At 41.1% G+C, this 19771-nt stretch overlaps 1 protein-coding gene across 2 annotated transcripts in view; it reads right to left on the minus strand.

Moving 5' to 3' along the window:
• CRIM1 (cysteine rich transmembrane BMP regulator 1 (chordin-like)) overlaps positions 1-19771 on the minus strand; it is a 192969-nt gene that overhangs the window by 102975 nt on the left and 70223 nt on the right. For both annotated transcript variants that reach the window (XM_012653840.1, XM_012653841.1), the window contains exons 3-4: positions 6859-7101; positions 5709-5829 (exon numbers count right to left, since the gene is read on the minus strand). In XM_012653840.1, the coding sequence (XP_012509294.1) occupies positions 5709-5829; positions 6859-7101 (364 nt within the window). The remainder of the gene's footprint in view (positions 1-5708; positions 5830-6858; positions 7102-19771) is intronic.

A 19771-nucleotide genomic window follows, 5' to 3' on the forward strand; every position in this document is an offset into this window, starting at 1 on the left:
ACAGGAAAGAAATGGACTCTCAGATGTACAGCCCAGGCTGGACCTACCCTCTAGCCACACCTGGTGGATCCATTTCTCTCAAACAAGATCAACCACTATGGAGGAGAATTTTCTCTGCAACATCTTTGAAAGTTTCGTTTTAAAATTGACCGGGGTTTCATTAGGCACATCTTGTTATCTCAAAATAGCATTCCCTGTTATGTGGTGAGAGAAAACCTAGCTTACCTAGGGAGGCACAACACTTCTTAAGGAGAGGGGTTAAAAATAACGGTCAGCTAAATGATGCTGAAAGCTGGGGTGGCTCAGAGGCTCTTAAACCATGTGTGGACTGCCAACTGGCAAGTGAGGAAGGAAGCAGGAAGGCAGCTGCTGAGGGGACAGGGACCTCAGCTACAGGGCTGCCTGAATTACACCCGAAGGCCTGGAGTCCCACAGCCTGAAGGACATTAGTCTCTGGAAAAGGGTCACATATCTGTATCTCCACCAACTTTGTGCAATCAGAAAATGAAATCTAAAGAATCTAAGGAATCTAAAGAGCACCTATTGTGGTTAAATGTAGATTAAAAATGGCCACAAATTCTTTGCAGCTTTTCCCGTCAAGAGGTGGAACCGATTTTCCCACCTTTGAGTAAGGGCTCATCCCATGACTAGCTTTGAACCACAGAATGTGGTGGAAGTGACGTGTGACTTTCACGTCTTGGTCCCCAAAGGCTTTGCTACTTCTCCTCCCACTTCCACCATCATCTGAAAAAGGCCAGGATGAAAGGCCATATGGGCAGAGGGGTCCCTCCAGCCATCCCAGCTGAGCTTCCACACGTGAGGTACGTCCAGCCCCAGACAACCTGCCAGTTGCCTGCAGAAGAACCACTGAGTCAACTCATGGAATCATGAGAAATAACAAATCTTTGTTGTTTCCAGCTACTACTCTTGGGGTGGCTTGTTACATAGCTATGAATAATTGAAACGTGTATTTTGTTAATCTGTACTACACTGATACAAATAAATATGTTGGTGAGATATCAATTCTTATTCATTAATATATTTCTTGGACTTAAAAACAACAAAACATTGTTATCAAAAAGACTCTGGTGGAAAGAGCTCAGGGTTAATTGGTTCTCCAATTAATTGGCTCATGATTAATTAAGTTCTCCAATACAATCAAAGAACCTGGGTTGAAGATTCAGACCTGCTCTGTCCCTTGTACCATGGAGCATTTTCGATTTTGTGTGAGTCACTTACTCTCTCAATCTCCATTTTCACATCTATAAATTCCTCATGGAGTTAGAGTGATGATAAAATAACAACAACAAAAGTGAAAACGCTTTGTAAACAGCAAGGCATATTACACATTTAAGCTGTGACTGTTACTGGTACCTACAAGTCACTTAAGACTTTTTTGTTTTTCCTTCCCTGCAAAGGCATCATTTGCATTAATGTATCTGTCTTATAAGTTTCTCTGTTGTAAATTTTCTTATGCACGGTGGCATCTGTACATACACATGCATGCAGATACCCACAAAGGGACTCCCAAAGACCACAAGGTGTCATGAACCCCACAGATAGTCCCAATTTTCCTTTTTTGTCACTGTGCAGTGTTTAGGCCCAGTATAAGGCCCAGAGCCACTAATTTTCATCCCTTTCCACCCTCTCCTGAAAGGTACAATGAGCTGCTGTATAGCTCACATCATGTCCTGGCACCAAAAGAAAAGGATAAAAAGAAATGGCAAGATGCTTGGAAATCTAAGCTGAGTCGAGGGAAGAAAAAATTAATAATGATTAAAAGTTAATTATATCACATATAAGAATGATGTCTAAACAAGATGAAGTTCAAGAGAATAGACACAAAAGAGCTGAAAATGCAGAATGGGCCATTAAGAAAGGACAGAGATGTAGCAAGGAAAGAAGGAATAATTTATTCTTACAATGGCCAGAGGTAGGTGGGGAAACCAAGAATTGTCAGGGATAGAAGCAGAAAGAAATATCCACACAAGATAAGAACATCTAGGGTAGTGGCTGGCACTTGCAAGAACTCAATTCATGTTTGATGGATGAATGAATGAACTGAAAATATGCAGTTCAAGAGAAAATTCACACAGAAATAGGGCATTCAGGGGCCTGCATGGTGCAACATTTTCATGGGGAATGGCGATACCATTTGGATGGGACTGAAGGAGAGAGGAATGCATTCTTTAAGATAAGCAGGGTAAAGTCCACAATCTCCTTTTCTGGTCTATGAAAGTATAATAAATCCTTATTAAAAAAGGGTTGTTACTTTCACAGAAGGTAAATCTTTACAGCTAATGTTTCAGATATTTTACCTTATTCTGTCCTACATATAAAGGGCTTTTCTCCCCGAAGTCTCCACATAATTAGCTTTGCTCTCAAATGGCTCGAAGTTCTTAACAATGCTTTTTGCAAATATGCTGGTAAAAGTCAAATGATCATAATGGGATTTTATATATTCTATAATGCTCTTTGTTATGCCTAAAAATCATCTCTTAAAGAGAGAACATGTGACATGGCTCATACACAAGAATAAAGTTATACAGTTTTTTTCTCTTAAAATGCTACCACTGTTACTACATATTAGGCTTTCTTCTTTTTATTTCCACTTTCACCTGATTGGTTTTTATTCTCTTATCAATGTATGACCTATCATCTTCCTTAATAAGTAGGAACTAACTTAATATGCTAAACGAGGCCAAATGGGGTTAAGCCACAGCTTGAGCATACTCTCCATTTACCAACTGATTGGGTATTAATGTATACACAGAGGAAAAGAAAAGACAACACAATTCCTGACCTCTGGGAGCATCCTTTAGTTGATGAGACAAGACTTTAGGCACCCAACAGTTAAATAACAATGCACAGAAGTATATGATTAATTGACAGCATAGAAAAGAGTATGTTAAGAGTTCCTAGGGGGTGGGATAGGTGTTGGTTGAAGCACAAAGACCTCATGGATAGAGCGGAATTAATTGGAGTCCTGTGGTACGAGCAGCATTAGAAAAGGTGGAATGGGCAGATAAAGGCGTGTCATGCTGCGAGATGAGTGCAGTGTTTGGAATGGAGGGTTTCTACAGTATCGAGGAGTACTGGGCTGTAAAGAAGGGGGCTGGGGGAGAAGTGCAAGGGCTTCAGAGAGTGACAAGAAGTAGTATTACCACCCAATGGCAGAAAGATAAGAAACTAAAAATACTCATTCTGTTTCGCTTCTTCAACATAGCAATCATTCTGGCTGAGAGTGGACCTGTTCATTCGTTTATCCATTCAATAGTAAATGTAGGTTGACCTGTTATATGTAGGTATTAGAGGCTACAAAATACAGTCTTTTCTTGAGAATCACATGGAATAGAAGAGACTGACAAAAAAAAAAAAAAAATCAATGATTTCACTGCATTAGGAAAAGTGCTATGATAAAGAGATAAATGGAGGATGGATTACAGGGGAGCAGAAAGGGATATCTAAATCATCTTTAGGGGGCCGAAGACTGACAACACTTCAAAGAGAAGGAAATGTAGTCCTGAAAGAGAGGCAGAAGCTGTCCAGGTGGATGGAGAGGGGCGAGGCAACCCAGGAAGCCACAACGGCAAAGGCCCAGCCAGAGCATAAGTGAACTGGGGGGGCCAAAAGTTGCAGGGTTGGGGACAAGAGATGGGGCGGGGACAAGTATGGCTCACTGACTCTGAAACATGGGAAACTGAAGAGCTGTGAGAACCTATCCCCTCTCTGCAAATAATTTACAGTGGGATTGTCAATGACTTCCTCCTCCATGTTTTCACTTTCTTCATTAGAGGCTCAATTAACTCCAACCATTCTACAGTTTTGGATGCTTGGGTCAAAGTTACATCAATAGAGTAACAACCATCCTAAGGTTTACCTTTACCAGACTCACAGAAGCTTGAGGATAAAATGGAAAGCACCTAGTTCAACCTCCTTTCCAATCTAACATTTCTTCTAAGCATTCCTGGCAGGTGGCCATCCAGACAGAAAGAAATCTCTCTAGCTCCTGGGAGCTCAGTCCACCCCAGAAAGCAGCCCAATTCATTCCTGAGCATCACTAGTCATGAGAAAGTTTTTTTTTCTTAAACTGAGACTAAATATGTCTTTCTGTAGCATCTACCCATTTTGCCCCCCTAGAGAGACTGAAAATATAGCCTACTGTGCCTCCTACGTGCAGCTGGTGCTATTACATTCCTAATAGTGAATTGGGAAGTGTCCCTTTTCCTCACTAAAGGACTTCTTCATTAACAACTAGCTTCGTTTTGATAAATTAGGTTCTCCAACACAATGTACCACCTTCCTTTTCATGAAGACCTTGAAGGGACATCTGGTACCGTTAGTGACGCTCCATTTATCTTCTTTACTGATTAGTAATACCTTATGTTTCCACAATATCTCACCCCTTTCCAAGCATCTTCACATAAATTATCACATTCCAATGTCATAAGAAGGTTGCTGCACCACTATTAGTACGTTACCTTCATAAAAACCTTTGTATCTGTTTTATGACACAGTATAAAGGATATGTCTGAGAGAATCCTAGGTTTCTAACAGAACAAAGGCTAAGAGACACCAAAGATCTAACGTATTTTATTAGAGGGAAGAAGAAAAAAGTAATTATCAGAACAAACTCTGGATGTCTACTTCAATTATGGACAAAGAACTGATACTTACCTTAACTATGGACCACATACAATCCTATCTCACCAAACCACTTGTGTAACCACAGCTACTCATGCCACAAACCTAGATGCCAAATGCCCAACACTGGGACTGACGGGGAAGAGGTTAGAAATGGAGTTAAATAAGGCACAGTTTTAACTCTTCATATTAAATGTAGAACAAAAGTTGAAAGAAATAAGATGACTGAATCATAAAGATGACTTAGTGGCCTGTGGAAGATGGAGGGGAGGGTCAGGACAGAGAAGAAGGGTGAGTATCACCGGGGGTGGTTGTGGGGGGGAATCAGACTGTGAACCCCTCATCTCCAAGCACAGCCTTCCCCAAAGCGAAGCAGGAAGGGCCAGCTCTGTGGTGGTGCTTTGTAGACTCTCAAGGACAGGACCCAGAGATCCTCGTGTTCTGGAGAAAGCCTAGTTCTATATGGATGAGTGAATGCCCTGCTACAGGATTACAATGACAGCAGCTTCTTTTCCCCCATTAAGCCAAAGAGAGATGTGTTTGTTGCTCCAGAGAGCATTATAAGAATTTAGACTCCCCTCGGCCTCAGTAAGAAATGAGTCTGGGTACATGTGTGATTCCAAATGTCAAGAGTCCCTGGGGAGCAGTTCTATGAAGCGTGCGACGTTTCATCGCATTGAACACACTGTTTAAGCAGCTACAAGATTCACTGCAGAAGATCAAATGACATGCCTGCTATTGACAGATACCTCCCTGCCTGCCTCCCTCTCTACATGCAGAGGGGCTTATTGTCCTGTACAGTTCCCAGCCCTTAAAAGGGCACAAGAACCCATACAGGAAGAATCTATAAGGATTAACGACTTAACCTGATGACACCTGGCTTTGATCTGAGGAAAGATATATGTAAATAACAAGTAATAGTTACGGTTCAGTGATTTCTCCAGAGAAACAGGGAAGTATTAGGTTTCCCATGGGAAAACAAACTGCATGCTCGAAACTGTACCCTAGATGATGCTAACATACAAGATAAAGGAGAAAACTTGACAAACTAATGACAAACCAACCTTGTGGGCAGAGTACAGCAACCATCCGCTGTGAGTCTGACTTGGGTTTCGTAGCTATCCAGGGGGCACACGGCCTGCTGAACAGAGGGGCATTCCACAGTGCTACAGTCCACGCTGAAAACTAGAAGAGGCAAACAGAGAGGCACCACTTAGTGTTACATTTACTCGCACTTTGAGTCCCCAAATGAAACACTGGCTCTTGACAAATTTCCAAAGTTTCCTTCCCTTCCAGTTCTAGTGCTGGCATTTTTATCTGAGTCAACGTTACGGGACTGCAATATGCCCCAAATTTTCTGTGTTAGTAAAAAGGTGAGAACAAGGCATGTAAGAGTTGAGATGAAGACAGAAAGAGAGTTAAACCAACAGTGGTTACATGGCCGGTGACAGCCTGCCACAAGTGTTTCTGATAGAACAAGAGATTGTTTTGCTTGAAGCATTCACCGAAAAAAGCCCCCAAACAAAAAACCAACTGACCAGTGATCAGGAACTTGCAAAGAGGAAATCACTACAAACTAGATGTGATCACAGACCACATTAGAAATGCTGCCATGAGAGCAAAGATGTTAGAAATAATGTATAGCGAGAAACATCTGGGACACGACAACAAATCAAATGCTGGCAAAGGAGGTGAGTAAATAGTCAAAGGTGGCTTAGCACATGCTATAAAGTCAGGGGATGGATGGGGGAACTGGCAAGGAGAAATATCGAGGCTGAATATTGCATTATAAAACTTCTGGCATTTTGATGCATATATTTACCTGAAAATAACTTTCTGTTTTATGCATGATGATTGTTTTTAAATGTAATACTTGAAAGTGGCAGATGTATCTGCAAATGGGAGCTCTGACCTTCGCTGGGGAAATGAAGCAGGTAGCCACAGTATCTTCAATTTTAACCCCACCTCCCCCATCAAGCATACTTTGAAGGGAAAAAAAAAAAAGGAAGAAAGAAGGTGCTTATGTCCCAGTGGATCACTCTAGTTTTCTAACTAGAAGGCCAGAAGTCAGGCCATTAGCCCAAAGTGGCAGACTCAGGTGAGAACACTGGGGAGAACACCCATCTTCATGTGAAAGGAGAGGCCAGAGGCTGAGGAGGGATCTGCCCCCTCTGATTCAAAAGAGCTAGGCTGCTGCGACGAGCTCCTGCATACCTGGTTTGCACTCATACAGGTCGCAGCACTCCCCCGGCTTCCCTGAGGCTTTTGACACTAGTATGTTCAGGTATCCCGGCTGGCAGACTTTGCGCAGACAGCCGGCGGGGTCGCACACGCAGCGGCTGGGTAAAGGGCAGCATTCCCCGGGAGGAGCATAGCCCTCGATCAGAACGGAATCTTCAGGACAACGTGGAGAGAACTGGACTTCACAGCGGGCCTTGGAGCAATCTGGCTTCTCTTCTAAATGGGAGAGAAAGAATTTAGCTTCTGCCCAGGGCAGTGTGGGGCACTTTTGTCAGAAGCACAGACAGTCCCGATGATCTATTTACTAACCAAAGAGAAGGGGCGAGAAAGAAACCTGGTGAAAACCCTCAGACCTAATTGAGCCAACAAAGAAAATCGCACCCAAGACCTGCCTATCACACCAAATATGAGCCCGAAGTTCCCTTCTCAGTCCTCCTGCTCACTTGTGTTGAACAATCAATGTCTAGTGCAATGACCAAAGTGAAGAAAGGCAAGAGGGAGACGTGTCCGTGGAACACAGAATCTGAAAACTGGACACAGTTGGTGACTAACTGAAAGATCTTTGAATTCAAAAGAGTTTTAAGGGCTGCTCTTTGAAAACAGTGTATATTTAAACACCAAATTAGAGACCCACACATAAACCATAGCTACTTCAGGACTGGAGACAATGTACAAGATAATCTACGTGGAAGAACTCTACCTCCAAATTCTGGGTTTCCCCGCGATGAACTTATTAAGATAATATGATTCTATGATGTGGCAGCTTAGCAAGATGGATAATGAGCCAAATTCTCATGTAATTTCCCTAAATAACACCTGGTGTGTTTCTAGCTGTAACAGAGATCCATCAAATGCACCTGTTCCCCTTTCTCCAGTATTGTCTGCTGACCTATTGGCTGTACCCCAATTTTAGAGATGGGAAAAATAAAGCAAGGTGGGTATTACCCAAAGATTTTAGGATTGGGTAGCAAAGCCCTAGCTTCCAGAATCCCAGTCCACAGTTCAGTTTCTTCGTTTAAGTTTTTAAGAGACCTATACCAACATAAGGTTCTTACAGAAAAAACTGGTATGAACCAAAAGTTTATCATCACAGCCCATGACCTTTGGTGGGAGGTGGGCGGTTCAGGAAATGTTGAGTGAAAATGATGCCATGTAATACCGGGGTACATTTCCATAAGTAAGTGTCTTTCCTAAAGTAATACCCAAACACAGAATCTCATAGTAGGGTTGGACCCAAGAGGACACCTAGTTTAGCTTCCTTTAGAACCTGAGGCCCAAGAATCAAGTGACCTGCCTAAGGTCAGTAGTAAAAGTAAAGCAAGAATCCAGGGCCCTCACTTCCAGTTCACGCAGATCTTGATATCACAAAAGTAGATCTCTTTCCAAAACCACGCCTGTTCCTCCAGCCATTTTCGATCTTGATCGCTCTTTCATCTTACTTGTCTAACTATTTCTTGCCTAATTAAGACATAGTACAGAGATCCCTCCTACTCACAGTTCTAGCAAATTCATTCGAACATATGTACGGAGCCCCTGCTGTTCCAGCAGCTTGGGATCTGTCAGTAAAGAGAACATGGATCCCTGTCCTCATTAGTTTATATGGTAGTGAAGGGTGAAGGAAAATAAGCAATTAGCATCATAAATAAGCCAGCTATATAGTAAAGGATGATGAGCGCTATGGGGGAAGCGGAGTACTTGGAAGGAGGAGGGCAGTTACGGTTTGGTCAGAATGGGCATGACCGAGCAGCTGATGGTTGAACAAAGACTGGAAGCTGTGAGGGGGCGAGCTGTGGAGATAGCTGGGAGGGGAGCATCCAGCAGAGGGAACAGCTAACACATGCCCATGGGTCCCGGGAAGAGTAAGGAGGCCAGCATGGCAGGAGCAGGATGAACAGCAGTGGGTGGAACAGGAGATTAGGTGAGGACGGAGAACAGCAGCACCTGATCACTCAGAGCCCCTCGGGCCATTTTAAAGACTGCGGCCTTCACTATGAGATAAGTTACAGCTTTGATTATGTAGGAAGAGAAAGGGAATTAATTCAGAAAAACAGAGGCCTCCTTGGAATAACAGAATTTTGGGGTCCTGGGCAACATAGGAAGGGACAGAGGAGACGCGGGAGGAGGCTGGAAAGGCATTTGGAAAGAAAGAATATGTAGGAAGACAGACACATGTACTATTTACCGCAGCTGGGTAGAGGGTGTGTTAGTGACAGAGATGAGATGAGGTGGTCAGTTCATGTGGACTTAACTTACGAATGCCCTCTAATTTCCTGTTGGATGGAATGCCGCTTCACTGCACCTGTGCCTCAATCAGGGGCAACATTCAACTGCAGGCCTCTGCCCTCCCTTCTGGCCACCGTCAACATGCCAATATCCAACACGCAGCTTAAAGCAGAGTGGAAAGTTAAACAGCCTTGGTTCTCAGAGAGGATTTCATCAACACATACGCCATGTGTTAATGTTGCAATAACCCCAGGTGAGTTATTATGTGCTCCATTTTATAGACGATGAAACTTTGGTTAAGACAGGTCAAGTTATTTGCCCAAGATCCCATGGCGAGTAAATGGTGATGTGAGGGTTTGAACCTGGTCCATCTAGTTCTGGCTGTGCTCTGCTGTAATAACACGCCTCCTGTCCCAGGAATCACCGGTGCTGTTTGTGTTCAATCTTACCCTTACCCTTCATTTGCCCTTAATTGATTTCTCTGGCCTCAGCTTCTTCCCTGATCAGAGCTGTGGTTTCTGTTAAAACTATCGAGCTTAGCTGATTCTCTGCTCCGGCTTAGCCAGCCTTATCTCATTGCACCTACAGAACCTACATTCCACATGCGCCTGGGTCAAACAGGAACTACCTCTAGTTTTAGAGGATCCATCTACCCTACTTTCCTATTATAACCCCAAGGAACTACCATGAGAAGAGAACATGATTAGGCTATGAAGAATTCCATTCTCAGCTCCCCATCAGTGTGGGGTGAAATAAATCAAAGAGCTAGGAAAAGAAGGTGAATCTTGACTATATGGGAATTAAATTGGAGTTTGTAAAGTATTTTCAGTAGACGGCTTATCTGGCAAACACATTGTTTTATAATTAAGAAAAGCTCTGTGACTTTAATTGCAAATAACACTTAATTGCTACTTTTGTTAGTTTGCTGTAATTAACTTATTTTGTATCACATCTTATTACATTCTTATTCTACAAAATATTCGTTACATATAATCAGAATTTTCAAGCATATGCTTCAATTAAACATGTTTCCATTAAAACCCAACAAACTAGATCTTGCTAGTTATTTCACTTTCTTTTTGACAGTCCCAACAGTGTCACCTCTTGACATGTGTTTTGCAGTTCAAGCCTAAAGAGACTTATGTCTTAAGAACTGCCTTTGTAATCCAAGTGGGATAGGGTAGGCTACCAGAGACACAGTCTGATCCATAAGTAGATCCGAGTTTCAGAGTTTGCAGGGATCTAAGAATGTTAAAAATGAAGGTTAAATCCTATTAAATGCTTTTTCAACTTTTCTCAAGATGATCATACTGGCTTTCTCTTTATTAATATAATCAGTTAAGATTTTAAACCATCCCTGTGTTCTGAAAATAAACTTTTTTAAAAGATCCTGTTGGATTTGACTTGCTAACATTTAAACATTTTTAAATTTATAAACTTGAGTAATATTAATTTTTAGTTCTCCCTCCCGCTCATTTATTTATTTTTTTGTGCTAGTGTTTTCCAATCTTAGTTTCAGAGTTATACTCTTTCAATGAGCTGTTTAGCATACTCTTTCTCTGCTGGAAAATCACTGACATAACACAGGAATTATCTATTCTTTGATGTTTTCATACAATCCTCCTGTGAAACTCTATGAACTTGGAATATTTTTTTTAAAGGGGGAACAAACAGATTTTTTTCTTTGGTTATTATTCAGGTGTCCTACCTTTTTTAGAATCATCTTTACTAACATATTTTAGTAAAGAGCATATAATTCATCTAGATTTTCAAATTCATTTCAGACTTTATTGGCCAATCTTTCTTTTTTGTAGTTTATGTGTTCATCAGTTCTTTTAAGTTTTTGAATCTTTTCCTTGTCTTTAGAGTGATTTTGTTAGTTTTCCTCTAGTGTTTTAAGATTAATGCTTAGTTCACTTATATTCTTCCTTTGTTTTCTCAGAAATACAAATAATTTTAATTATGATTTTAATACTTTAGTCAAATATCACTTTGGTTATAGTCTAATTTTTGACATGCACTGCTCTCAATGTGACTTATTTCTAAATAAGTCTATATTTCAACTTTGATTTCCTCTTTAAAGACTTTTTTAGAGGAGAAGTATTAAATTTCTGCATATGTAGATTTCCGGAGGCTTTCCTTTTGATTTTACTTTAGAATTCTACTGCCCTGTTGCCAGAGAATGTAGGCTGTACAATTTTCTACTTTGGTTAACTTCTTGAGTTTTTCCTGTTTTTGTTTACTGGCACACATGTGGCCTTATGGCCAATTTTAAAATAGATGGGTATTTGAAAAGAACGTATGTATCCTCTGTTTATTTTATTTTTTTTTGAGACAGAGTCTCACTGTGTTGCCCCGGCTAGAGTGCCGTGGCGTCAGCCTAGCTCACAGCAACCTCAAACTCCTGGGCTCAAGCGATCCTCCTGCCTCAGCCTCCCGAGTAGCTGGGACTACAGGCATGCACCACCATGCCTGGCTAATTTTTTCTATATATTTTTAGTTGTCCAATTAATTTCTTTCTAATTTTAGTAGAGACGGGGTCTCGCTCTTGCTCAGGCTGGTTTCGAACTCCTGAGCTCAAACAATCCGCCCGCCTCCCAGAGAGCTAGGATTACAGGCGTGAGCCACCGCGCCCGGCCTATCCTCTGTTTATTATGTACAAACTTGCATATCCACTACATCAAGCCTCTTACTTAAGACATTCAGATCACCTTATAACTTACATTTTTGATCTGATTTCCAAGAGAGATCTGTAAAAATCTTCCACTATGAGCCAGTAACTTTGTATTTCTGACAGTTTTTAGTTTAATTTTTCAAAGCTGTATTGTTAACTTCATGACTAGCAAGCATAAGATTCAAGCCTATTTTACTGACGTGGCAAGTTGTAAAATTACGCTTTCAAAGAATTCAGATTTTTAAAATCTCTTTCTTCTTCTTTTGTAATTGTTAACATTCTTAGATTTATTTTTCTCTTCTTTCAACACTGTTCAGCTTTCCACAGATAACCTGGAACCCTCACCAGCATCTTCCCCTCCCCCAACCACTCATCTGCTTGTCACTTAAACTCAATATGGTTCCCATAGCAACAGGAATTGTTTTTCTGATACCTTCTTTCTCAGCCTTTTTCTATTCTAAACAAATTCTCCCAGTAGATTTTATTTATTTACCTATGTCTCTTTTCCACCTTTCTTCTATGGAGAAAATAAGGAGAAAACTATAGCCACACCATGAATTCTTTAACAATTAGAAGGGCTTTCTGACATTACTTTTGAATTTTTAATTTTATCTATTTGAAAAGAAGTCTCTCCTGACCCCTTCCCTATGGTGTCTAACAAATCTATATATAATACTTACCTAACAAGCTTTTAAGTCTGATTATACTGACAACATTGCAACTGGCATTAAAAAAAGTAGATAAAACCTGCCCCAGCTATATAAAGACTAAAGTGACAACATCACTTGCACAGAAGAAACTAAGGGAAAATAATCTTGTTTCATAACATTAACAATCTTCCTTTTAAGAGGTTAGTGCTTAAAATATTGACAAGCTCATCTAGTACAATTTTATAATAATAATGTAAAGTTTCTATCAATCCTAGTTATTTTAACCTACATGACTGTTTCTTAGCTATTTCTAGAGTGTCTGCAAGTCCATATGTCAACGGAGAAAGTACAATCATAACTGACAAACAGCAAATGCATTCAAGAGTCTTCTGCTTAAACACAGATTTAAATAAAACACAAAGGCAAATGAGAAACTACTGATGGGAAGAGGGAAAAAAAGATAAACATTATATTGGCAGATTCTCATTATTTCTATTTAAATTTTGTAGAGTTCTGCACATCTGACAGTGAAGCCTTCCTTCTATTTCTTGAAATGGTCACTTAAAATAACAACAGATATGCTGTAACATATTAAGGGAAAACGGGAAGCATAAAGTGGACGAGTAAAATTTATAGATAGTCAACTACAAAGCTGATGTTGCTGGGTGCTCTATTCTCTCCTCAGGTCTAATTCTCTCCCTTCTCCCTCTCGCTGGCCCTGTCTCTCTCTCACACACACACACACACACACACTCTCTCTCTCTCTCTCTCTGAGACAATCCTTGGGAGGCCCAGCTACTTCAAAGAATTCAAAGGATGGAAAATTTGGATTACACTTAACATCAGAATTTAGTAGGTAGAGCACAAAGTCCAGAGAGGAAGACTCTGGGGTCACTGTTGTCCCCACACCTCTCTCTGGTGTGTCTTATAACCTGAAGTCCTATAGCCTCTGTGGCACCAGCTCAGGGTATCACAGAGGCCCTTGCCCACTTGGTAGCGTAGGGAGACAAGTGCCTGGAATAACAATTCTGGGGGAGAAAGACAATAAAGAGAAGTACAAAGCACAATGCCAGGAGGTGATAAATGCAGGGCACATTCTGCGACGTGAGTGTGCCACATTCACCAGGTTAGAGAGGGAAGGCTTCTCTGATGCACATCTGAACAGAGACTCGAATGAAAGGAGAAAGCATGCAAGTAACAGGGCAAGAGTGTTCCAGACATGGGAACAGCAAGAATAAAGGCTCTAAGATCAGAAGGAGCCACTTTCCAAGTAGAAATGTAAACTCCATGACTATTAAGAAGAAATCTAAACTAGTACAATTAATAGGTAGAAAATACCAATGAAGACTCATAAGAAAAATATTTTGATGGATAATGTTTCCTATTAAGGATTTAATTCTCACGGTCATGCTAGAGAAATGTAAGAAATCTCTCCTAACTGAGCACCTCCTATGTATGAGGTATGCCTCTACTCATTCTCATGCACCTTGGTACTGCTGTGTGAAGAAGAGATAAAATCTTCATCCCTATGTGACAGATGATGAGACAGACCCAGAGAGGATATGACACTTGGCCAAGGTCACAAAGCAAGAGGCAGAGCAGCCAAAGCCCACAATTTTCCTACTCGTTCATAATGCCAAAAGCAAAAGGAGCTTCAGTTTTCCTGGTCAGCATTTCCTGTATTTGTATGTTTAGTCGATGGCTACATTTCTGTTCAAATATAGAAAACAAAATTAATTTGCAAAGATAAAGAGGTTCAGAGTCTCCAATGTATCCTTGTCACTTTCTTGTCAACAGTCCTATGTCCTTTGATGCTTGGCCTTGGAGACATCACCAGCTAAAAGGAGAAACTTTCTTACATTTAGCATTATTTTCTTCTGAAAATGTCTATTGCAAATGCAATACATACGTCATCTCTAAATTTTTAAATTCAGGGACTGACTCCTTTAAAGTTACACTGTGAATTCTTTTCATTCACATTCCATGATTTTATCATAACCTTTTTTGGCAAGCTTTGCCGTGAAGACTTGTTCTGCACAATCATAACCCCAAGGGGAAAAAATTAGACTTGTTGATACAGTCCCAGAAATATTTCATATTTCAGCTCGTTCAGAAACACCCACCGTACTTTCCCAGCACTTTCTTTGACTCTGAATTTAAGCATTTAACAGTGATGAAATCTTCTTTTCTTGGTGATTTGTTAAAGATGCCATATTAAATTGTTTTCAATTACCTAATAAAGTTAGTTTGCATCACAGTGGAATGTAACTTAACAAAATATAAAAGGAAAAAATTCAAATGCTCTGTAAGACTGCAACGTGTGATACTTTAATTCAGTGGTTCTCAACCCTGGCTGTGCATTAGAATCACTCACAAAGCCTTTAAAAATACCGCTGTCTGGATCCCACCTAAAACCAATTAAATCAGAATTTCTGGGGGAGGGGCCTAGGCATTAGTATTTGTTTCAATAGCTCCCAGGGTGATTCTATTGTGCGATTAAGGCTGAGAACCACTGCCCTTTACAATGAAGTTCCCTATTGACAGTACAGCTTTGCCAAGGGCAGTTCAAACATCCTGGCAAAACAGGAGTTGGCCAAGTGCCAAAGCAGCACTGAGCCTTCCAGATCTCTGCCATCTACCAAGTGGTCTAAGCTGTATGCTGAGCCCCACCGGACCACACATCTTTTCTGCCCTCAGGATGTTAATGAATTGGGTTGCTAATAATGCTTTAGAGTTTTGCTCCTCAAAGCATGGCTCCTGAACCAGGAGCCTCAGCATCACCTGGGAGCCTGTTGGAAGTGCAGAAACACAGACCTCATGCCAGACCTGTAGAACCAGAACCTGCATTTTACCAAGATGCATAGTACAGTTGAGATGAACAGCTCTAGAGTGGCAGTTCTCAAACAGTGATTCTGGGACCAGCAGCATTAAGCATCTTCTAGGAACTTGCTTGAAATACAAATGCTAAGGCCCTACACCAGATCTACAGGGTCAGAAACTCTGGGCGTAGGGCCCAACAACCTGTGCTTGAACAAACCCTCCAGGTGACGCTCAGGCACACCATGGTTTGAAAACCTTAGCGCTAGAATAATGATTCTTAACCCCAGCTGTGCACTAGAATCCTTCCCCAACCAAGAGTAAAAATCTAGAAGCTGAGAATACATCCCAGACCAATTGAATCGGAATTACTGGAAAGTGGGATACCGACAGCAGTATTTTTAAAGTCTCCCAGGTGACTCCCACGTGCAATGTTGACCGACTGTTCTTAAGCACCCCACCCCCAGCCTCCACACTCTCAAGGGATTTAAAGCTGCTTTAATTCTTAGAAAAGCTGATCCAACCAGTCTTTTCTAGACTCTTCCTGGAAAAGGTCAGCGCTTCCTGGGAGGAGGAAAAAAAACTGAGAGAGGCTTCCAGGATTTGACTCTCACAGGAGGTGACGGGGTAGAAAGAATAGCAGAGCAGGAGAGCCAGATCCCAAATGTGGATTTTAAAACACAGTTTGCAAATGTTTACTAGAATTTTGAGTCCAGAGATATTTTATTTCATCGTCTGTTAATTCACGCCAGGAAAACATTAAATTTACTCCCAGAAAGATTTGCCATTCACGTAATTATATTTATATATTCACACACCGTAACGAATTTCAAAATCTAACAATGAATTTATTAAAAACAACCCTGGCAATAAAATAAGGCCTGAGGATGGTTTAGATAAGTGTACAAAGAACTAAAGATTGGCTTCAAAAAGATTAATTTTACTTAATAAACTAGTCTTCTCTGAATACTTCACCCTCCCCCCTTTTGTCATTAAAGCCTAGCCACAAATGTGGAATCAAGATTATTAGGGAATGGGACACATAACTGATGAGGAAAACTTAAATGAACTAAATTTGTATAGTCAGCTCAGCGACATATTAAGAAGACTCTTTATAACAGCTTGAAAATGTCACAGAGACATAAACATTAGAAATGAAGAACTCCCCAGGTGGCGATTAACGGAAGGCAACATCCATTACACAACACAAACGAAACCTCTATTTTGCTGAGGGATTCTCTGACTTTGGGTGGGATGCTTTCCCAACTTTAATTTTCCCTCCTCTGAGGAAGGGATGCTGCAACTTGGTTCTACCTTCGTGTAATGACGACACCCAATTTGAAAAAAACATAACAAAAATGTCAGATTTTAAATGCATGAAAATGAAGGAGCTTGTGCTCATCTGTAAAAAGAGGGGCCGGCACTTGTGGATGTCGTCTATGAACACACTCCGGCCAGAAGTCCTATGAGCCCTTCCTGTGCGATCAGGGTCCAAGGACGCTCGGTCCCTGCTCGTTGGAGGAAGACCGGCAAATGCTTGCTGAATTAAAGGAGTAGCAGGTCATGTTCTTTTGAAACTCTAGTATTTGTCAACATTCTAGAGTCTTAGAAGCATAGTACAGCAAAAAGTGCGATCTTACGTGATTTTAAAAACAAGGAACAGTAAACTAAGAGTATCATCAGTAATACTCTCAATAAATTCCTGAGTCCTGGAGGTGGTATATGGATTTCAAAAGTCCTTCTTTGGAGGGACTCCAAAAATATCATGTGTTGATCTAAGGTTTCTGGAAAGTGACTATACTTATGCAATTAAAATAATACATCAAGAATAAAGAGAGAGCGCTAAATAGCATGAACAGACGACGACAGGTAGAGAGTACAGCAGAACATGCTGTTGCTATTCTGTCCTTGCTGACGACGGCAGCAGAAAATAGAGAAGAGCAGGCTATTTAACTGGTCAACTGGTAGCTCTCAGGAGCGTTTGCACATTCTGAAAAAATCTCATGTGGCTAAAATTATAAATATATTTTTGAAAATATATTTTGGCTACTTATTTTTTTCTGCTTCTTCCTCCCTTCTTCCTCTTTTTAATTTTTCACTTGAGATAAACTACTTGTTTGAACCATTTACTTGCCATTTAACAGAAGTTACCCTTTAACTACTTTTAATCTTTTTTATATGGGAGTAAATATAGCCCTCGTTCACTACAAAGGTTTAAGAGCCAGGAAGAACTATGTTCAAATCTGGGCTCTCTACAACTAGCTGTGTGATGTTAGGAAAGTTTCTTGATCTCTCTGAGTCAGAGTTGTTACAAAATTTAATCCAGATAATGTATTTTGTAAGTAGCCCTCTGCCTGGCACACATAAGTGTTCAACAGATAATAGCTCTTGATATTATCATCATTGTCATTATCATTAATTACTAGAATCTAGATTTTGAGTCAGACCTCAGTACACGTGTGCACGTTTGTGTGTGTGTGGGTGTGTGTGTATGAGACGTGCATGCCTCTTCTAGCCCCTTTATGATCTTCGGCAAGTTATCTAATCTCATGAAGCCTCACTACATTCATATGTTCAACAGGGCATAAAAATATTTATTCTACAAGATTGTTCCGGAGAGTAAAAGAATATATACTTTCTTTTATATTACATAAAATACAAAGTATGTAAGTATAGAAAGCATTTCATATTTTATATGTGTGTATGTATACACACACACATATGGTACTCTTGGGTCCTCATGTTTTCTTTCTCATTTTGTTTTAAACCTAATACCTAACGTGATGCACCAGAACACAGATGTAATCGTTAAATGTTTGCTAGTATTGATAATGGTAAAGTTGAAACACACACACACACACACACACACATACACGCATAGCTTATCATGTCCCATACACACAGTCACCTTAGCATGCCAAAAGTTTCACTCAAGTGCTGTTTCTTTGTCAGCTTCCATTACTTACTTTATTAATTCCCTAAAATAAAAACAAAAAGCTTTTACTCTGGAGAAAAGGAAAGAAGTTGCCTTAAACAGGTAGCTTTCCCTGGAGATTCTTGCCCAGCTATTTCTACATTCAAGATGTGTTTACAAAGTTGGCAAATTGACAAGATGTATATAATGGTAATGAGTGCCTCCAAAAGCAAACAAACAAAGACCTCCCAACATTTATACCAATACCATTAAGACCCTCCCCAGTGAGAAACTGCTTCTGCAGACCCCCTCCCCAGAGGTGGGCAGCGCCTGTGAGAACAGCCTCATTCCCTTCTCATGAGTCCCTCTGCCAAGGCCTCTGCGCCCTTCTGGACCATACTCTCAGCTCCAGCACAAACTTCCTAATCAGACCTGCACTGGGGCAAGCCTCTGATGGGGCCCCGTGTTTCTATACTGTCTTTGTGTCCTTTGTGTACCCGCCTCAACTGCCAAGAGGGCACCCAGCGACTACAAATATGTGAGCTGCAGCTGAGTAAAGGGACGTGTTTACTTTCCATCTTGAACTACAACTTGACCTGCAGCAAAAACAAAAATACTGCAATGAGTATTTTTTCCCAGAAATGATAATTATAGTACTCCAAACATTTTTCAAACTTCAACTACCAAAATGGAAAAAGCATTTCAACAAATAATTTATTAAATAGGTACTTGTATTCTTGGTAGCCCTTACATGGAAATTAAACTTTTTTTTTTCTTCATAGCCATTAAAGGGCTTGGCTCCTGGTTCAAAGTTGTCTTCCAGGGTGAGGTGGGTGGGGCTCATCCTCCCAAGCTGATGTAGGTGGAAAAAGTCCACCCTTTTCATCACAGCCAGCGTGGGTTTATAGCACCTCTTCCCCGCTTTGAATATAGCAATTTAAGCATTACAGCTTGTACTTGAGTTGTACCAAGAAACTTTTGCACATCTGGCTGATGGGACGTACTGGAGTGGAAGGATAAGGCCAGATACACCCCTGGTACCAAACACAGGAGGTACGGTATTTGGACTCCTCTCAGGAGCACTGAGAGACTCCCAGCTTATTTGAACTCCTCTCTCTGGAGAGAATGCTTCCTAAGCTCATTCCTCATCTGCTCCTTTACCTCTAGCCAAAATTTTTCTGGACCCAGGACCCCCATCAGGACACGTCCACCGTAACTACCACCGTCAGCCTTTCCAACACTCTTTAGACCACTGCTTCTCAAACACTGAGCATGCTAAAGTGCTCCGTAAAGCACAGACTTCTGAATCTCATCCCTGCTGCTGGAGTAGGTGGTCTGGGGTGAGGCCTGAGGATGCACATTTCTAATAAATTCACAGGTTCCTGATGCTCCCCTGTCTAGGTGCCACGCTTTGAGAACCACTGCTTTAGACTGTATCTGCTTGAAAACTTCAGTCTCTTGTAACCTCTACAAGAGAATCTCTCCTCTCCCCTCCTCCTCCTGGGAAAAGCTGCTTTCCTCTCTGTCTCTCCTTTCTGTGGATACGCAGCAGAGCTGGGTCTAGGTGTCAGAGGATAGCGGCAGGCTCCATGGCCCTGAACAGCAGTG

The sequence above is a fragment of the Propithecus coquereli genome, unplaced genomic scaffold (genome assembly GCF_000956105.1).
Source record: "Propithecus coquereli isolate 6110/MARCELLA unplaced genomic scaffold, Pcoq_1.0 Scaffold43, whole genome shotgun sequence".
NCBI lineage: Eukaryota > Metazoa > Chordata > Mammalia > Primates > Indriidae > Propithecus > Propithecus coquereli.